The sequence below is a fragment of the Oncorhynchus clarkii genome, chromosome 30, assembly GCF_045791955.1.
Source record: "Oncorhynchus clarkii lewisi isolate Uvic-CL-2024 chromosome 30, UVic_Ocla_1.0, whole genome shotgun sequence".
Lineage (NCBI taxonomy): Eukaryota > Metazoa > Chordata > Actinopteri > Salmoniformes > Salmonidae > Oncorhynchus > Oncorhynchus clarkii.
Genome location: NC_092176.1, coordinates 22,511,335 through 22,531,780, shown reverse-complemented (window position 1 = coordinate 22,531,780; position 20,446 = coordinate 22,511,335). Strand labels below are relative to the sequence as shown.

At 38.9% G+C, this 20,446-nt stretch overlaps 1 protein-coding gene across 2 annotated transcripts; it reads right to left on the bottom strand.

The window, feature by feature from the left end:
* Positions 1 to 625: 625 nt before the first annotated feature.
* Positions 626 to 20,036, bottom strand: LOC139390099 (endoplasmic reticulum aminopeptidase 2-like). Of its 2 annotated transcripts, none has more exons than XM_071137248.1 (20): positions 19,948 to 20,036; positions 18,155 to 18,712; positions 17,857 to 18,026; positions 15,877 to 16,015; positions 14,602 to 14,736; positions 14,304 to 14,424; positions 5,572 to 5,726; positions 5,182 to 5,295; positions 4,924 to 5,055; positions 4,641 to 4,772; positions 4,482 to 4,550; positions 4,161 to 4,336; positions 3,862 to 3,941; positions 3,407 to 3,590; positions 3,037 to 3,193; positions 2,732 to 2,916; positions 2,410 to 2,571; positions 2,146 to 2,286; positions 1,786 to 1,867; positions 626 to 1,635 (listed from the first exon to the last, which is right to left on the bottom strand). In XM_071137248.1, the coding sequence occupies exons 2-20, from the start codon at positions 18,506 to 18,508 to the stop codon at positions 1,489 to 1,491; spliced, it is 2,835 nt and encodes a 944-aa protein (XP_070993349.1). In that variant the 5' UTR covers positions 18,509 to 18,712; positions 19,948 to 20,036; the 3' UTR covers positions 626 to 1,488. The 2 variants fall into 2 exon arrangements, with proteins under 2 accessions (XP_070993349.1, XP_070993350.1); XM_071137249.1 differs by having other exon boundaries at positions 1,267 to 1,635; positions 14,689 to 14,736; positions 19,948 to 20,011.
* Positions 20,037 to 20,446: the final 410 nt, after the last annotated feature.

Here is a 20,446-nt window from a genome sequence, read left to right as displayed (position 1 = left end):
CTTGTCTTCTCCGGACAAGCATTTTTCCGGATGCCCCAAACAATCGGAAAGGGGATTCATCAGAGAAAATGACTTTACCCCAGTTCCCAGCAGTCCAATTCCTGTACCTTTGCAGAATATCAGTCTGTCCCTGATGTTTTTCCTGGAGAGAAGTGGTTTCTTTGCTGCCCTTCTTGACACCAGGCCATCCTCCAAAAGTCTTTGCCTCACTGTGCATGCAGATGACGGCATGTGTTTCTTTGCAGGTAACCATGGTTGACAGAGGAAGAACAATGATTCCAAGCTCCACCCTCCTTTTGAAGCTTCCAGTCTGTTATTTGAACTCAATCAGCATGACAGACTGATCTCCAGCCTTGTCCTCGTCAACACTCACACACACCTATGTTAACAAGAGAATCACTGACATGATGTCAGCTGGTCCTTTTGTGGCAGGGCTGAAATGCAGTGGAAATGTTTTTTGGGGGATTCAGTTCATTTGCATGGCAAAGAGGGACTTTGCAATTAATTGTGTATTTATTGTAACTTTTATTATTACGTGTTATTACTTTTCTAATATTTCTATATTTTCTCTCTCTCTGCATTGTTGGGAAGGGCCTGTAAGTAAGCATTTAGTCTACACCTGTTGTTTCCAAAGCATGTGACGAATAACACTTTATTTGATATGGTTCAACCAACTTGCAAACACTATAGGTGAAAGACGTCTGTCTTTTGGAAACCAACTAAACCAACTAAACCAACTAAACCAACTGTCAACATAGAAACAGACCTTAGTTTGACCCTGCTTCTGACAGCAGGACAATAATCATGCAGCAACAGGAAATGTGAATTAATGTGGATTATAATTCATGTACATTTTTGTTGGGATTGATAAATGTCTTGATAGGGGAAATCAAGTCTGACATTTAAAAGTGGAAATTGCTAACTTTAGAAGCCTTTTTAAACCTTGAATACACTACAATTTGCATATCCTGCTGCACATTAAAATGTTCTGCTGATAACAGTGATCAAAATAAGATAGCAGATCTGTATGTGTACATTGCAATATGTTTACACACATCTGCTTCACACTAAATTATCAGCAGTCTGCTCCTGTGAGGTTGTAGTGTGTGAGGCCAGGCAGGGGCCAAGCTTCATTCTGTCCTGTGATGTTTTAGCATTTTCAGACCACTCCTACATTCACAGCTAAAAATGGTTTTCTGTTTGCATTTAATTTGCTTTTACTCTGTGTAATTCAACATGATCTTGGCCTACTTACTGCTCTTCAAATAACACTTTCACAACATTTTATTATCAAACATCTTAACCAAATTCAACAAAAACATTTCCAAATCCCCGATGTGAACTGAAAAACATGACCAAAGTATATACACTCAATTATCCCACAAATATTCATAATTAAAAATCAAAGCTCTAATTAAGCTTTAAAAAACTCCAAGCTCATTTTCTATTGCTCTCTCTCTCCCCACCCCTCCCCCCCCCTTTCTCTCTTCAATCTATCTGTTGGTCCAGCCAGCTCCTCAGAGTTCCCAGGTTTCTTTGCAACCAGAGGATGTTCTTCTGGATGTTGTCCATGGCAACCTGAGTGACTCTCAGCTGAGACGCCTGCTCATGGATCGACTCAAAGAATACACGCACCTAGGGTACACACACACTCTTGGTAAGCATGGCCGTGGGCTTTGGGACACACACACCCTCGCTCATACATTGCTACTGATACAATACATTTTCAGGGTCAGGGTCTAGTTGTTGAGAATGATATTGCCACTAACAGATCAATCATCTCACCTCAGTGAGTTCCTCTGTTGAGAAGAACTGGCCTGTGGTGCCGATGATGATGTTTCTAATAGAGAACGATCCCAACTGGAACCTGCAGGGTAGAAACAAGAGGAAACATCACAGGTTGGCTAAAGCACCCAGGCTATGGGACTGCTGGTCGACTAATACCTACTTTTTCACCCACGTGCCAGTTTATCAGTATCATCTTTCTCCCTTTCCCTCTCTCATTCTCTACCACAGGGATAGACTCCCCCTATCTCTCCTCCTGAGTGTTCGTTTCTCTCTCCCTCTCCCCGTGCCTGTCTCTTCCACCCCCTCTCTCCCAGCCCCTCCCTTTCCCTCTCCTCCCCCTCCCTCTCTACCACCTACTTGTCCACCAGGGTGCTCCAGTATTTCTGGACGTAGCTCCAGGCCAGATGATGTCCCCTGGGGTTCCTGGCTACCATGACGATGAGGGAGTCCAGGTCCTGGGTCCGGATCACCTCCCCCTCTAGACCCAGCTCCAACAACCTGGGGTACACACACACACACACACACACACACACACACACACACACACACACACACACACACTTACAAAATGTAAGGTCATATATTGAATTGAATTGACAGAGTATAGAAAACTATACGTACCTGTGTAGTTTATTTGTGTCTCTGCTGCTGGCCAGGGCAGAGAGGATCTTGTGTTTGTGTGTCTCTGAGAGGGAGAGAGTGTATATGTGGAGGAGAGACGCCCAGCCACTGTCCTCCTGGGCCCCTACTGAATACACTGTCTCTGTCACATCTGCAGGCAGGCTGGTGGAGGGAGAGGCACAGACAGGACATGGTTTACTTCTGCAGTCAGGAAAAGTTTGCACCTTTGATTGGGTCAGGGATTGAACAAAGTACTGTATGTTGCTGTCCATGGGATGTAACTACTCTCTCAAATAGCTGACAGACAGTAAGAAAGACAGACCTGAGTGTGCTGTTGGAGTTCAGCCAGTGTGTGAAGCTGCGCTGGGCCTGCTCCAGACAGGAGAGGTCTCCTAGATGGCAGGCCAGAGAGAGGAGCTCCGACCTCAGCCGCCTCTCAGACACAGAGCCCTTGTCGCTCCACGTCTGACGGTCAATCACACCACGGAAATACCACAGGATGTACGTCTACAGAAAACACACACAGATAGGACATCAGACCACACACACACATACCCAACTCAAACTTCATGTAATTGAACCAGAATGTTTGAGATTTATTTTATGTTTTATGTGTATGTGCCCTACACTGAGGTTATGTGTGATGTCAGGTATGTCCATCCTCTCCACCATCCTGTAGAAGGCTTCCAGGTAGGCCAACCCTTGGAGGAGGGGCACAGTGTGACTCTCTGATCGCAGGTAACCAATGAGGTCCAAGGCTTTATCGAGTGACAGCCGACCTGCTCTATAGAAATATTATAGAGAGATGATGTCAGAAACAAAAGAGTGTTTGTGTTGTCTATTCACATAATCGCATGGACACACACACACACACACACACACACACACACACACACACACACACACACACACACACACACACACACACACACACACACACACACACACACACACACACACACACACACACACACACACACACACACAGGTCTCTTACGTGGTGAGTTGGAAAGCGTTGTGTATGAGGTGTGTTCTGTCCATGAAGCTGAGAGCTGTGTGGTTGTCCTTCAGTAGTTGTATCAAGTCGTCCCAGCCTGAACCATCATAGTGGACCAGGTAATAACCAGCCATGTCCACATTCACCTTCACCCATCCCACCTCCTCCCCCACCTCCACACTGTCTGAGGAGAGGAGAGACACAGCAATCAATCATTTAGTGAAACAACCAGTCAATCAACTCCACAGCAAGCTTCACACTGAGGAGAGAAAAAGCAATTATATTCCCTGTGAGTGTGGTCAGTAGGTGTCCTACCTGTGAGTGTGGTCAGTAGGTGTCCTACCTGTGAGTGTGGTCAGTAGGTGTCCTACCTGTGAGTGTGGTCATGAGGTGTCCTACCTGTGAGTGTGGTCATGAGGCGTCTTACCTGTGAGTGTGGTCATGAGGCGTCTTACCTGTGAGTGTAGTCATGAGGTGTCTGTGAATGCTAGTTGAGGTGTCAGTCCTGTATGTCAGAGGGATGTGCCACAGGTACCTAACACACAGAGATCAGAGAGGGGAGGGATGAGGTGCAGGAATATGACCTCACAACACCTGACCATCAGAGTGAGTGTGTGTGTGTGTGTGTGTGTGTGTGTGTGTGTGTGTGTGTGTGTGTGTGTGTGTGTGTGTGTGTGTGTGTGTGTGTGTGTGTGTGTGTGTGTGTGTGTGTGTGTGTGTTTGTGTGTGTGTGTGTGTGTGTGTGTGTGTTTACCCCTGCTGCAGGCTGGGCCATGCTGGATCAGACGGATGTGTGGTCCTCAGGAACCTCTCCTGTTTCAGCACCAGACGAGACCCCTGTCTAGCAACCGTTACCAAAGGCACACCTGTCTGCAGCGTCCAGGTGTTCATCATGGTTGTCAGGTCCAGGTGCTCCCCAGCGTACAGGTACTGACACACACATCAAAACCACACCCACAGGTAAACATCACACAGTTAAATCAGTGGTGAGACTTTTACAGAGCACCTGTTTGTAATGGTCAGACTGTTGGTCTTGTAATGTAATGTACTGTTATGTACAGAGAGGTGTGTTTACTGCGTTCTTAGCTGCCTGGCTGTTGCTGTAGCAGTGTCCTCCAGAAGTGAACTCGTCTTCTGAACATGTCTGAGAACAACAACACAGCAGTTCACATTTACATACTAAAGCAGCCTGCAGGGATGAAAAAATGATGTATCATTTGATCGATCTACGAACGTTGGCCAGGCTGTCCCACAGGTCCTGGTTGCGAGCGTTGCTGTAGCTGTACCTGCGAAGGTAACGCATGATTCCAATCTGGAACACTTGGTCAGTCAGGTAGTGTCTTAGCATGTGCAAGACACATGCCCCCTGGTGGAACAAACAACAAAGTACATCAACACTGGGGGCCTGATCCAATACTTTAGACATGAATCCTTACTCCCTCATTTGAAGTAAAGACAGGGTTGATGAAAGCTATGAAATAGAAAACGTGTGCTTGTGTGTATGCGTGTTTTTCTACCTTATTGTAGGATACTGTGTCGAACATCTCTTTAATCTGTGTAGGGCTTTCAGCTACACTGGAGATGGGGCGGGAGGAGTTTAGAGAGTCTCGACCAATCGCAACGAAGCAGGTGTCCAGAAGATAGTCCTCCTAAGAGATTAAAACGGCACAATTTAAACAAGAATTTCCCTCAGGGACATGTCTAGATCATTTGGAACATTCATATTATGAACTCGGGCCAGGAATGTGTACAACAAGTGAGTAACAGGATCATACCACTCTGAGTTTGGGGTATGTGGTGTCCACTGAGATGTACTCCATGTACGTGGCAAAGCCCTCGTTCAGCCAGATGTCATTCCACCACTTCATGGTCACCAGGTTCCCAAACCACTGACAGACAGACAGACAGACAGACAGACAGACAGACAGACAGACAAACAGGCAGGCAGACAGGCAGGCGAGGACAGACAATGAGAGATGTCAAGAGAAGAGAGGAGTTTCATTTGTCTTCCAGTGCAGATAAACTTTCTGAAGAATCCAGAGGTTCATGGCATCACTTTTAATCCCTCTTCATGTCATTGTAGTCATATCATATAAAATCAAAATCATTGCCATGACTGGCTACTTCCTGTTCTACACTGTAAACTTAACCTGTCTGACTCTTACCTGGTGGGCGAGCTCATGGGCGATCACCTTGGTAACCCAGAGCCTATCGGAGGCTGAGGAGGTGGTGGGGTCGTAGAGCAGGCTCGTCTCTCTGAAGGTGATCAGACCCCAGTTCTCCATTGCTCCGGACTGAAAGTCTGGGATAGCCACCAGGTCTGGAGGGGGAGGCAGGCAGTAACTTTAGAATGATTGTCTTGTTTAAGCAACTGGGTTGTTCTTGAATTACGGTGGCCTTTGGGCAAGGCATTTTGGAAAAATGTTACTTCATTTTTCTAGATTTGTATTGAAATGTATTTGGGTACATCTTCCCATTCTAAAATAACCAATATGGTAGCTTAATGACTTAAATAATGTGTACAATTATGATAACATTGTGACACCAGTAGGAGTTGTAAGGTCAATGATGGTAACACCAATGAGACATTTTAGATAAATTAGGATTTTCTGAAATGCAGGCCTTAAATGCTCAAATCTAAGGCCATCAAACCGTTAAGACATTTACTAAAGTGATGTGATTAATCATTTTGCTCACAATGTTATTTCCACTTCATTTTAATTGACTAACACCAAGTGACACTTCCGATTTACACACACCAACTTATCAGAGGGATGGAAGCCTCAAATTGATGACATACTAAAAGGGTAGCTTTAGCTAATACATTTTTTTTATATCCCTCCCCCAATAACAGTTTGCCACTGGAGAGAATGCTCAAAGCCCTTGTATATTTGCACTGATTCACGTGTACACTCATCCAGATACACACACACACACACACACACACACACACACACACACACACACACACACACACTCATTCATGATACACATCACAAATGCTATCATACTCTTGTTAGATTGCTAGATACTGCCTTCCTCTATTATAGTGATGCTGAAATATTTATTATATTCTACTGAGCCAATTACTTTATGTTCATATTCTTATATTTTATTATTTCTTATTGTTGTTGCATCGTAGACAAGGAACCTGCAAGTAAGCATGTTGTTGGAAGGTGTATACCATGTGTTTGTCTTACATACGATTAATAAAACTTGAATTGTGGAACTTGATATTTTTGTAATCAGTTACGTTCAATGTGATAACACCAATGACATAAAACTGAGAAACACACATTATATTAGTAAAAATAATAGCTTTCTTTGTTTTTATTGATCTTTATAATACATTAAATCATGTTATTCATTGTCTAGCATTCAAAATAATAGAAACAGATGTAGGATCTTAATTTGATCACCCTGTTGCAGGAGAACTTCTGAAAAATGTATGAACCCCTACCAAAATGTACATGAATTATAATTCACAGAATAATTCCCATTTCCTGTTGCTGTACAATTTGACTGGGGCAAGCTCATGAAACATGGGACCAACACTTTACATTTTGCGTTTATATTTTTGTTCAGTATAGTTGCCTTGTTTAGGTAATGGGTAGATGATATTGATATATTTAGTTACCTTGTTTAGGTAATGGGTAGATGATATTGATATATTTAGTTATCTTGTTTAGGTAATGGGTAGATGATATTGATATATTTCAGTACCTTGTTTAGGTAGTGGGTAGATGATATTGATATATTTAGTTACCTTGTTTAGGTAGTGGGTAGATGATATTGATATATTTCAGTATCTTGTTTAGGTAGTGGGTAGATGATATTGATATATTTCAGTACCTTGTTTAGGTAATGGGTAGATGATATTGATATATTTAGTTGCCTTGTTTAGGTAGTGGGTAGTTGATATTGATATATTTCAGTACCTTGTTTAGGTAATGGGTAGTTGATATTGATATATTTCAGTACCTTGTTTAGGTAGTGGGTAGTTGATATTGATATATTTCAGTACCTTGTTTAGGTAGTGGGTAGTTGATATTGATATATTTAGTTACCTTGTTTAGGTAGTGGGTAGTTGATATTGATATATTTCAGTACCTTGTTTAGGTAGTGGGTAGATGATATTGATATATTTCAGTACCTTGTTTAGGTAGTGGGTAGTTGATATTGATATATTTCAGTACCTTGTTTAGGTAGTGGGTAGTTGATATTGATATATTTCAGTACCTTGTTTAGGTAGTGGGTAGTTGATATTGATATATTTCAGTACCTTGTTTAGGTAGTGGGTAGTTGATATTGATATATTTCAGTACCTTGTTTACATAGTGGGTAGTTGATATTGATATATTTCAGTATCTTGTTTAGGTAGTGGGTAGTTGATATTGATATATTTCAGTGCCTTGTTTAGGTAGTGGGTAGTTGATATTGATATATTTCAGTACCTTGTTTAGGTAGTGGGTAGTTGATATTGATATATTTCAGTATCTTGTTTAGGTAGTGGGTAGTTGATATTGATATATTTCAGTACCTTGTTTAGGTAGTGGGTAGTTGATATTGATATATTTCAGTACCTTGTTTAGGTAGTGGGTAGTTGATATTGATATATTTAGTTGCCTTGTTTAGGTAGTGGGTAGTTGATATTGATATATTTAGTTGCCTTGTTTAGGTAGTGGGTAGTTGATATTGATATATTTAGTTGCCTTGTTTAGGTAATGGGTAGTTGATATTGATATATTTAGTTGCCTTGTTTAGGTAGTGGGTAGTTGATATTGATATATTTAGTTGCCTTGTTTAGGTAATGGGTAGTTGATATTGATCTATTTCAGTACCTTGTTTAGGTAGTGGGTAGTTGATATTGATATATTTAGTTGCCTTGTTTAGGTAGTGGGTAGTTGATATTGATATATTTCAGTACCTTGTTTAAGTAGTGGGTAGTTGATATTGATATATTTCAGTACCTTGTTTAGGTAGTGGGTAGTTGATATTGATATATTTAGTTGCCTTGTTTAGGTAGTGGGTAGTTGATATTGATATATTTAGTTGCCTTGTTTAGGTAGTGGGTAGTTGATATTGATATATTTAGTTGCCTTGTTTAGGTAAGTTGATATTGATCTATTTCAGTACCTTGTTTAGGTAGTGGGTAGTTGATATTGATATATTTAGTTGCCTTGTTTAGGTAGTGGGTAGTTGATATTGATATATTTCAGTACCTTGTTTAATAGTGGGTAGTTGATATTGATATATTTCAGTACCTTGTTTAGGTAGTGGGTAGTTGATATTGATATATTTAGTTGCCTTGTTTAGGTAGTGGGTAGTTGATATTGATATATTTAGTTGCCTTGTTTAGGTAGTGGGTAGTTGATATTGATATATTTAGTTGCCTTGTTTAGGTAATGGGTAGTTGATATTGATATATTTAGTTGCCTTGTTTAGGTAGTGGGTAGTTCATATTGATATATTTAGTTGCCTTGTTTAGGTAATGGGTAGTTGATATTGATATATTTAGTTACCTTGTTTAGGTAGTGGGTAGTTGATATTGATATATTTAGTTGCCTTGTTTAGGTAATGGGTAGTTGATATTGATATATTTAGTTACCTTGTTTAGGTAGTGGGTAGTTGATATTGATATATTTCAGTACCTTGTTTAGGTAGTGGGTAGTTGATATTGATATATTTCAGTACCTTGTTTAGGTAGTGGGTAGTTGATATTGATATATTTAGTTGCCTTGTTTAGGTAATGGGTAGTTGATATTGATATATTTAGTTACCTTGTTTAGGTAGTGGGTAGTTGATATTGATATATTTAGTTACCTTGTGTACATAGTGGGTAGTTGATATTGATATATTTAGTTACCTTCTTTAGGTAGTGGGTAGTTGATATTGATATATTTCAGTACCTTGTTTAGGTAGTGGGTAGTTGATATTGATATATTTCAGTACCTTGTTTAGGTAGTGGGTAGTTGATATTGATATATTTAGTTACCTTGTTTAGGTAGTGGGTAGTTGATATTGATATATTTAGTTACCTTGTGTACATAGTGGGTAGTTGATATTGATATATTTCAGTACCTTGTTTAGGTAGTGGGTAGATGATATTGATATATTTAGTTGCCTTGTTTAGGTAATGGGTAGTTGATATTGATATATTTAATTGCCTTGTTTAGGTAGTGGGTAGTTGATATTGATATATTTAGTTGCCTTGTTTAGGTAATGGGTAGTTGATATTGATATATTTAGTTACCTTGTTTAGGTAGTGGGTAGTTGATATTGATATATTTAGTTACCTTGTTTAGGTAGTGGGTAGTTGATATTGATATATTTAGTTACCTTGTGTACATAGTGGGTAGTTGATATTGATATATTTCAGTACCTTGTTTAGGTAGTGGGTAGATGATATTGATATATTTCAGTGGCTTGTTTAGGTAGTGGGTAGATGATATTGATATATTTCAGTGGCTTGTTTAGGTAGTGGGTAGATGATATTGATATATTTAGTTACCTTGTTTAGGTAGTGGGTAGTTGATATTGATATATTTCAGTGCCTTGTTTAGGTAGTGGGTAGTTGATATTGATATATTTCAGTATCTTGTTTAGGTAGTGGGTAGATGATATTGATATATTTAGTTACCTTGTTTAGGTAATGGGTAGATGATATTGATATATTTCAGTATCTTGTTTAGGTAGTGGGTAGTTGATATTGATATATTTCAGTACCTTGTTTAGGTAGTGGGTAGATGATATTGATATATTTAGTTACCTTGTTTAGGTAGTGGGTAGTTGATATTGATATATTTAGTTGCCTTGTTTAGGTAGTGGGTAGTTGATATTGATATATTTAGTTGCCTTGTTTAGGTAGTGGGTAGTTGATATTGATATATTTAGTTACCTTGTTTAGGTAGTGGGTAGTTGATATTGATATATTTAGTTACCTTGTTTAGGTAGTGGATAGATGATATTGATATCTTTAGTTGCCTTGTTTAGGTAATGGGTAGATGATATTGATATATTTAGTTACCTTGTTTAGGTAGTGGGTAGATGATATTGATATATTTCAGTATCTTGTTTAGGTAGTGGGTAGATGATATTGATATATTTCAGTACCTTGTTTAGGTAGTGGGTAGATGATATTGATATATTTCAGTACCTTGTTTAGGTAGTGGGTAGTTGATATTGATATATTTCAGTACCTTGTTTAGGTAGTGGGTAGTTGATATTGATATATTTCAGTACCTTGTTTAGGTAGTGGGTAGTTGATATTGATATATTTCAGTACCTTGTTTAGGTAGTGGGTAGTTGATATTGATATATTTCAGTACCTTGTTTAGGTAGTGGGTAGTTGATATTGATATATTTAGTTACCTTGTTTAGGTAGTGGGTAGTTGATATTGATATATTTCAGTACCTTGTTTACATAGTGGGTAGTTGATATTGATATATTTAGTTACCTTATTTAGGTAGTGGGTAGTTGATATTGATATATTTCAGTACCTTGTTTACATAGTGGGTAGTTGATATTGATATATTTCAGTGCCTTGTTTAGGTAGTGGGTAGTTGATATTGATATATTTCAGTACCTTGTTTAGGTAATGGGTAGTTGATATTGATATATTTAGTTACGTTGTTTAGGTAGTGGGTAGTTGATATTGATATATTTCAGTGCCTTGTTTAGGTAATGGGTAGTTGATATTGATATATTTAGTTGCCTTGTTTAGGTAGTGGGTAGTTGATATTGATATATTTCAGTACCTTGTTTAGGTAGTGGGTAGTTGATATTGATATATTTCAGTACCTTGTTTAGGTAGTGGGTAGTTGATATTGATATATTTCAGTACCTTGTTTAGGTAGTGGGTAGTTGATATTGATATATTTCAGTACCTTGTTTAGGTAGTGGGTAGTTGATATTGATATATTTAGTTACCTTGTTTAGGTAGTGGGTAGTTGATATTGATATATTTCAGTACCTTGTTTAGGTAGTGGGTAGTTGATATTGATATATTTCAGTACCTTGTTTAGGTAGTGGGTAGTTGATATTGATATATTTAGTTGCCTTGTTTAGGTAGTGGGTAGTTGATATTGATATATTTAGTTTTCTTGTTTAGGTAGTGGGTAGTTGATATTGATATATTTAGTTGCCTTGTTTAGGTAATGGGTAGTTGATATTGATATATTTAGTTACCTTGTTTAGGTAGTGGGTAGTTGATATTGATATATTTAGTTGCATTGTTTAGGTAATTGGTAGTTGATATTGATATATTTCAGTACCTTGTTTAGGTAGTGGGTAGTTGATATTGATATATTTAGTTGCCTTGTTTAGGTAGTGGGTAGATGATATTGATATATTTCAGTACCTTGTTTAGGTAGTGGGTAGTTGATATTGATATATTTAGTTGCCTTGTTTAGGTAATGGGTAGTTGATATTGATATATTTAGTTACCTTGTTTAGGTAGTGGGTAGTTGATATTGATATATTTAGTTACCTTGTGTACATAGTGGGTAGTTGATATTGATATATTTAGTTACCTTGTTTAGGTAGTGGGTAGTTGATATTGATATATTTCAGTACCTTGTTTAGGTAGTGGGTAGTTGATATTGATATATTTCAGTACCTTGTTTAGGTAGTGGGTAGTTGATATTGATATATTTAGTTGCCTTGTTTAGGTAATGGGTAGTTGATATTGATATATTTAGTTACCTTGTTTAGGTAGTGGGTAGTTGATATTGATATATTTAGTTACCTTGTGTACATAGTGGGTAGTTGATATTGATATATTTAGTTACCTTGTTTAGGTAGTGGGTAGTTGATATTGATATATTTCAGTACCTTGTTTAGGTAGTGGGTAGTTGATATTGATATATTTCAGTACCTTGTTTAGGTAGTGGGTAGATGATATTGATATATTTCAGTGGCTTGTTTAGGTAGTGGGTAGATGATATTGATATATTTCAGTGGCTTGTTTAGGTAGTGGGTAGATGATATTGATATATTTAGTTACCTTGTTTAGGTAATGGGTAGATGATATTGATATATTTCAGTATCTTGTTTAGGTAGTGGGTAGTTGATATTGATATATTTCAGTACCTTGTTTAGGTAGTGGGTAGATGATATTGATATATTTAGTTACCTTGTTTAGGTAGTGGGTAGTTGATATTGATATATTTAGTTGCCTTGTTTAGGTAGTGGGTAGTTGATATTGATATATTTAGTTGCCTTGTTTAGGTAGTGGGTAGTTGATATTGATATATTTAGTTACCTTGTTTAGGTAGTGGGTAGTTGATATTGATATATTTAGTTACCTTGTTTAGGTAGTGGATAGATGATATTGATATCTTTAGTTGCCTTGTTTAGGTAATGGGTAGATGATATTGATATATTTAGTTACCTTGTTTAGGTAGTGGGTAGATGATATTGATATATTTCAGTATCTTGTTTAGGTAGTGGGTAGATGATATTGATATATTTCAGTACCTTGTTTAGGTAGTGGGTAGATGATATTGATATATTTCAGTACCTTGTTTAGGTAGTGGGTAGTTGATATTGATATATTTCAGTACCTTGTTTAGGTAGTGGGTAGTTGATATTGATATATTTCAGTACCTTGTTTAGGTAGTGGGTAGTTGATATTGATATATTTCAGTACCTTGTTTAGGTAGTGGGTAGTTGATATTGATATATTTCAGTACCTTGTTTAGGTAGTGGGTAGTTGATATTGATATATTTAGTTACCTTGTTTAGGTAGTGGGTAGTTGATATTGATATATTTCAGTACCTTGTTTACATAGTGGGTAGTTGATATTGATATATTTAGTTACCTTGTTTAGGTAGTGGGTAGTTGATATTGATATATTTAGTTACCTTGTTTGGGTAGTGGGTAGTTGATATTGATATATTTCAGTACCTTGTTTACATAGTGGGTAGTTGATATTGATATATTTAGTTACCTTGTTTAGGTAGTGGGTAGTTGATATTGATATATTTCAGTACCTTGTTTACATAGTGGGTAGTTGATATTGATATATTTCAGTGCCTTGTTTAGGTAGTGGGTAGTTGATATTGATATATTTCAGTACCTTGTTTAGGTAATGGGTAGTTGATATTGATATATTTAGTTACGTTGTTTAGGTAGTGGGTAGTTGATATTGATATATTTCAGTGCCTTGTTTAGGTAATGGGTAGTTGATATTGATATATTTAGTTGCCTTGTTTAGGTAGTGGGTAGTTGATATTGATATATTTCAGTACCTTGTTTAGGTAGTGGGTAGTTGATATTGATATATTTCAGTACCTTGTTTAGGTAGTGGGTAGTTGATATTGATATATTTCAGTACCTTGTTTAGGTAGTGGGTAGTTGATATTGATATATTTCAGTACCTTGTTTAGGTAGTGGGTAGTTGATATTGATATATTTAGTTACCTTGTTTAGGTAGTGGGTAGTTGATATTGATATATTTCAGTACCTTGTTTAGGTAGTGGGTAGTTGATATTGATATATTTCAGTACCTTGTTTAGGTAGTGGGTAGTTGATATTGATATATTTAGTTGCCTTGTTTAGGTAGTGGGTAGTTGATATTGATATATTTAGTTGCCTTGTTTAGGTAGTGGGTAGTTGATATTGATATATTTAGTTGCCTTGTTTAGGTAATGGGTAGTTGATATTGATATATTTAGTTACCTTGTTTAGGTAGTGGGTAGTTGATATTGATATATTTAGTTGCATTGTTTAGGTAATGGGTAGTTGATATTGATATATTTCAGTACCTTGTTTAGGTAGTGGGTAGTTGATATTGATATATTTAGTTGCCTTGTTTAGGTAGTGGGTAGATGATATTGATATATTTCAGTACCTTGTTTAGGTAGTGGGTAGCTGATTTTGATATATTTCAGTACCTTGTTTAGGTAGTGGGTAGCTGATGTTGAAGTATTTCTCGTAGAACTCCAATAGTTTGACTGCAGCCTTGAGAGCGTAATGGGTCTGCTCCCATTTCTCAGGAGCAGCATAGACAGAAACCTGAAACATTATTAAAGTCATGTTCTGAAATCATACACATACACACTCACACACACACACATTGCACATCCATACATGTACACACACCCACATACACACCGCTGCCCCAGTCATACCTACCTTGACCCCTGCCCACCAGTCATACCTACCTTGACCCCTGCCCCCAGTCATACCTACCTTGACCCCTGAGGCAGTTGTTGCACTGACAGATCTGAAGTCACACACGATGAAGGCCACCAGATAGGAGCTCATCCTCACACTCACAGCAAAACGATCCTCCATTAGTCCATCATCCAGGACCACTGTCTGCTCCTAGAGGGAAAACGCACACACATGCAGACACACACATTGTAATGTTCGGTGCCTTCAGAAAGTATTCATACCACTTAACTTATTCCACATTTTGTTGTGATAGAGCCTGAATTCAAAATGGATGAATTCAATTTTTCTCACCCGTCTACACACAATACCCCATAAAGTGAAAACATGTTTTTAGAAATGTTTGCTAATTTATTTCAAATGAAATACAGAAATATCTCATTTACAAAAGTATTCACACCGATGAGTGTGAATGTTAGAATCCCCTTTGGCAGTGATTACAGCTGGTGAGTCTTTCTGGGTAGGTCTCTAAGAGCTTTGCTCACCTGGATTGTACAATATTTGCCCATTATTCTTTAAAAAATTCTTCAAGCTCTGTCAAATTGGTTGTTGATCATTGATAGACAACGATTTTCAAGTCTTGCCATTGATTTTCAAGCTGATTTATGTCAAAACTGTAATCCAGCCTCTCTGCAACATTATCTGTCTTCTTGTAAGCAACTCCAGTGTAGATTTGGCCTTGTATTTTAGGTTATTGTCCTGCTGAAAGGTGAATTAATCTCCCAGTGTTTTGGTGGAAAGCATACTGAACCAGGTTTTCCTCTAGGATTTTGCCTTTGCTTAGCTCCATTCCGTTTATTTTTTATCCTGAAAAGCTCTGCAGTCCTTAATGATTACAAGCATACTCATAACATGATGCAGCCACCACTATGCTTGAAAATATGAAGAGTGGTACTCAATAATGTATAGTATTGGATTTGCCCAAACATAACACTTGGAATTCAGAGTCCATGTAAATTAGTATGGGACTTTTTAAGCACATTTTTACACCTGAACTTATTTAGGCTCGCCATAAAAAAGGGTTGAATACCTATTGACTCAAACATGTCAGCTTTTAATTTGTAGTACATTGTACATAATTCCACTTTGACATTTTTTGGGTATTGTGTGTAGGCCAATGGAGAAAAAAAAATCTCAATTGAATCTATTTTAAATCCAGGCTGTAACACAAAATGTGGGAAAAGTCAAGTGGTGTGAATATTTTCTGAAGGCACTGTACACTAACACACTATGATCTGCCTGCCACCATGTTGTCTTACATCTCCACCATGGTGTGTGTGTGTGTTTACTCACTACAGGCATGTTGGACAGGGCGGTGTGTGCTGGGCTTCTCCTGATACTGATGGAGTAGTTAGCCTTGAAGCTAGGCTCATCAAAACAGGGAAACGCCATCCGCGCACTGGTTGGCTCAAAATGAGTGGAGGCCAGGGTCCTGGAGAGATAGAGGTAGGGGGAGATAGGAGGGATGGTGGAATGGCAAGAGAGAAAGAGAAAATACAAGGAGTTTCATGTGATCTCTCTCCTCATACCAGTTGTTTCTGTGTTTATATGAGGAGTGTCAGCCTTTCTCCCCCACATAGAGATGGAGAGCGAGGTAGCCTACACAGAGCCCGTGTACATTTAATATACCTCACACACACACATATACAGTGGGGCAAAAAAAGTATTTAGTCAGCCACCAATTGTGCAAGTTCTCCCACTTAAAAAGATGAGAGAGGCCTGTAATTTTCATCATAGGTACACTTCAACTATGACAAAAAAAATCCAGAAAATCACATTGTAGGATTTTTAATGAATTTATTTGCAAATTATGGAGGAAAATAAGTATTTGGTCACCTACAAACAAGCAAGATTTCTGGCTCTCACAGACCTGTAACTTCTTCTTTAAGAGGCTCTTCTGTCCTCCACTCGTTACCTGTATTAATGGCACCTGTTTGAACTTGTTATCAGTATAAAAAACACCTGTCCACAACCTCAAACAGTCACACTCCAAACTCCACTATGGCCAAGACCAAAGAGCTGTCAAAGGACACCAGAAACAAAATTGTAGACCTGCACCAGGCTGGGAAGACTGAATCTGCAATAGGTAAGCAGCTTGGTTTGAAGAAATCAACTGTGGGAGCAATTATTAGGAAATGGAAGACATACAAGACCACTGATAATCTCCCTCGATCTGCGGCTCCACGCAAGATCTCACCCCGTGGGGTCAAAATGATCACAAGAATGGTGAGCAAAAATCCCAGAACCACACGGGGGGACCTAGTGAATGACCTGCAGAGAGCTGGGACCAAAGTAACAAAGCCTACCATCAGTAACACACTACGCCGCCAGGGACTCAAATCCTGCAGTGCCAGACGTGTCCCCCTGCTTAAGCCAGTACATGTCCAGGCCCGTCTGAAGTTTGCTAGAGAGCATTTGGATGATCCAGAAGAAGATTGGGAGAATGTTATATGGTCAGATGAAACCAAAATATAACTTTTTGGTAAAAACTAAACTCGTCGTGTTTGGAGGACAAAGAATGCTGAGTTGCATCCAAAGAACACCATACCTACTGTGAAGCATGGGGGTGGAAACATCATGCTTTGGGGCTGTTTTTCTGCAAAGGGACCAGGACGACTGATCCGTGTAAAGGAAAGAATGAATGGGGCCATGTATCGTGAGATTTTGAGTGATAACCTCCTTCCATCAGCAAGGGCATTGAAGATGAAACGTGGCTGGGTCTTTCAGCATGACAATGATCCCAAACACACCGCCCGGGCAACGAAGGAGTGGCTTCGTAAGAAGTATTTCAAGGTCCTGGAGTGGCCTAGCCAGTCTCCAGATCTCAACCCCATAGAAAATCTTTGGAGCGAGTTGAAAGTCTGTGTTGCCCAGCAACAGCCCCAAAACATCACTGCTCTATAGGAGATCTGCATGGAGGAATGGGCCAAAATACCATCAACAGTGTGTGAAAACCTTGTGAAGACTTACAGAAAACGTTTGACCTCCGTCATTGCCAACAAAGGGTATATAACAAAGTATTAAGATAAACTTTTGTTATTGACCAAATACTTATTTTCCACCATAATTTGCAAATAAATTCATTAAAAATCCTACAATGTGATTTTCTGGATTTTTTTTCTCATTTTGTCTGTCATAGTTGAAGTGTACCTATGATGAAAATTACAGGCCTCTCATCTTTTTAAGTGGGAGAACTTGCACAATTGGTGGCTGACTAAATACTTTTTTGCCCCACTGTATACACACACGCACACAAGTACACACATTCCGTACCGCATCTCTCCGGTGCTAGTTCTGTAAGTGCTCCTGTAGAAACCATAGAAGCCCTCTCCTAGCTCCGCCCCAAACTCCAGTAACAGGAAGTACTTCTGCCCACCAGTGAGCACTCTGGGAGAGAATATGGCAACCTGCTCATGGGTAGGATTGTGTAGAACAGGGAGGACCTGAGGACACACACGAACAGGAAGACACACACACAAGGTAGTCGTTAGACAGAGTTGTCAGAGAAGGCAAAAGTGGGAACGTTGTTAGAAACTGGGCATGATAGTTTAGTGCTGAGGGAGTAGTTTACCTGGTCTGACAGGTGAGCAAGGTTCTGGTCCAGCACAGTTGCCGTAGTGATACGAAGCCCCTTGCTGTGCAGCACCACCCAGTTGGTATTGTTCTGAACCTGGAGCTCTATCCTGACTGTACCGATGTAGCTGAGTATGGTGAGGTTAGGGTGGAGCAGGAGGTGGTAGTGGAGCGGAACAATGTTCTCCGGAAGACGGAGGTGGCTCCAAGGGAATGAGAGGCTTCCCGTATTCAAGGGAGGCTGCTCCTCAGTGGGGTTAGGGGGTGCAGAGGCATGGGTTGGGCTAGAGGAGGTCTGGGTCACACCAGCCTGGGCCATGAGGGCCAGAACCAAGAACCTGACCCAGAACATTATGGTGGAAAAGTTGTTGGCTGACTACTGTAAAGATAAGGATACTAAAGATCACTCGAGTGCAGTAAATGGTGCACTGGCATTCCGTTTGTTTTCAGAATGTAGATATCTGTCAATCATTAGACTTCAGGAGGAGTGTAGTCTAAGCTTACAGCAACAGGCCAGTAGAATTGACTTGAAATGTTCAGCAGCTCTTTCTCGAACCTGAAGACAGAAGAAGAAGCTATGTTATTGTTATTTAAAACAGCAACAGTGAATCTCATCTAGGATCTCACACAGTGAGGTGTTAATATGTTGTATTGATTCTGTCTGATTTTATAAATCCAAGAAGCTGAACAACTCACATTTTGGTCGGGTCGGTAAAGGTTACTATCTATTCTGTTATGATACACACGCTTACAGCCCAGACTGCAAGCCCCGTGTGTTACATGTCAACAAATAACATAGTGAGTGGAAGAGATAGTTGGTTGAAGAGTTACACTATAGCTGTCCAGGGCTTTCATTGTAATCTGATACTGCTACTGAGTTCAAAGTGGGATAGACACACACAAATGCACACTCAGCGATGGGCAAAAATGACAAAATACAATTACAAAATTAAAGCACAAAATACCATAAAGATGAATGTATCAAAATAAACGATAAAATAAAAGTATTTTTAATGTATTTTATTCAAATACATGTATTTTGTATTTTAAAATACAGAAATACATTTGCAAGTAGCCGGCCCAAACAGCAACAACATTCTCAGTGAAGGTTACAGAAACCTTTTCTTGCTATAACTGTGATATGTTGTTGTTTATCTACCTTAGCTAAATGCACTGACTGTAAATAGTAAGTCACTCTGGAACGGCCAAAATGTATATGTATATGTGAAAATGAACATACCAAAATGAACTGCAAAATACACTAGGTATTAATTATTGGCTTTGTTCGGGGCGGAGCTCAGTCAAATAATACTCAGCATGCTTTGCAATTGTTCATTTTTAAATATATGTACATTTATAGTTAGTTCATTTAGCGGACGCTCTCATCACACCATAGTGCCATCAGACTTCTGATACCAATGTAGGGTGAAAGGGGGCCACCAAATGGTGAACATAAATTGCATTTTGAAAATACAAAATACAGCTCTCGAAAGTATCTTGTAACAAAATACATTGGAGTGTAGTTCAGCCCAGTGTAATACAAATTACAAAAGTCTTAAAAGTAATTGAAATATATATTTCAAATACATGTAACAGAAATACTGCCCATCTCTGTGCACACTCATTCCACACACAGAATCATGCCCTGCAAAACAGCAAAATAACTTTTAACATGAGTAAGTTCAGCACTACCACGATAGAGCAGTAATCATGTTTCCCTAGCACCCCAGCTGTTTCCTGAGTTGGGGGAGGTCTAGAATGACGGTTAATTCCATGTTTGTATTTGTGTACCTCATGTTAGCTTCATCATCATTCCCTTGCTCTTTGTCTCTGCTTTCATTTTCTCTTTCATGCTCCCGCCCCCATATTCTATCGCGAGTACAGAAGCTGTGTGTGTGTGTGTGTGTGTGTGGTTTTACTATCCTTGTGGGGACCCGAAGTCCTCACAAGGATAGTAAAACAAGGAACATTTGGACAAGTGGGGACATTTTGCCGGTCCCCACAAAGAAAAAGGCTATTTTAGGTTTAGGGTTACAATTAGGGTTAGGGATTATGTTTAGGAGTTAGGTTTAGGTTAGGGTTAGGGATTATGTTTAGGAGTTAGGTTTAGGTTAGGGTTAGGGATTATGTTTAGGAGTTAGGTTTAGGTTAGGGTTAGAGATTATGTTTAGGAGTTAGGTTTAGGTTAGGGTTAGGGATTATGTTTAGGAGTTAGGTTTAGGTTAGGGTTAGGGAAATATGTTTAGGAGTTAGGTTTAGGTTAGGGTTAGGGATTATGTTTAGGAGTTAG

Bases quoted from the DNA above. Each gene is read 5' to 3' on its own strand.
- LOC139390099 (XM_071137248.1), bottom strand. From the start codon at position 18,508: ATGTTCTGGGTCAGGTTCTTGGTTCTGGCCCTCATGGCCCAGGCTGGT. The intron at 5,296-5,571 runs GTAAGAGTCAGA...TCTGTCTGTCAG, and splicing joins CCCATGAGCTCGCCCACCAG to TGGTTTGGGAACCTGGTGAC. The intron at 1,868-2,145 runs GTAGGTGGTAGA...TCTACCCTGCAG, and splicing joins TGGAGCACCCTGGTGGACAA to GTTCCAGTTGGGATCGTTCT.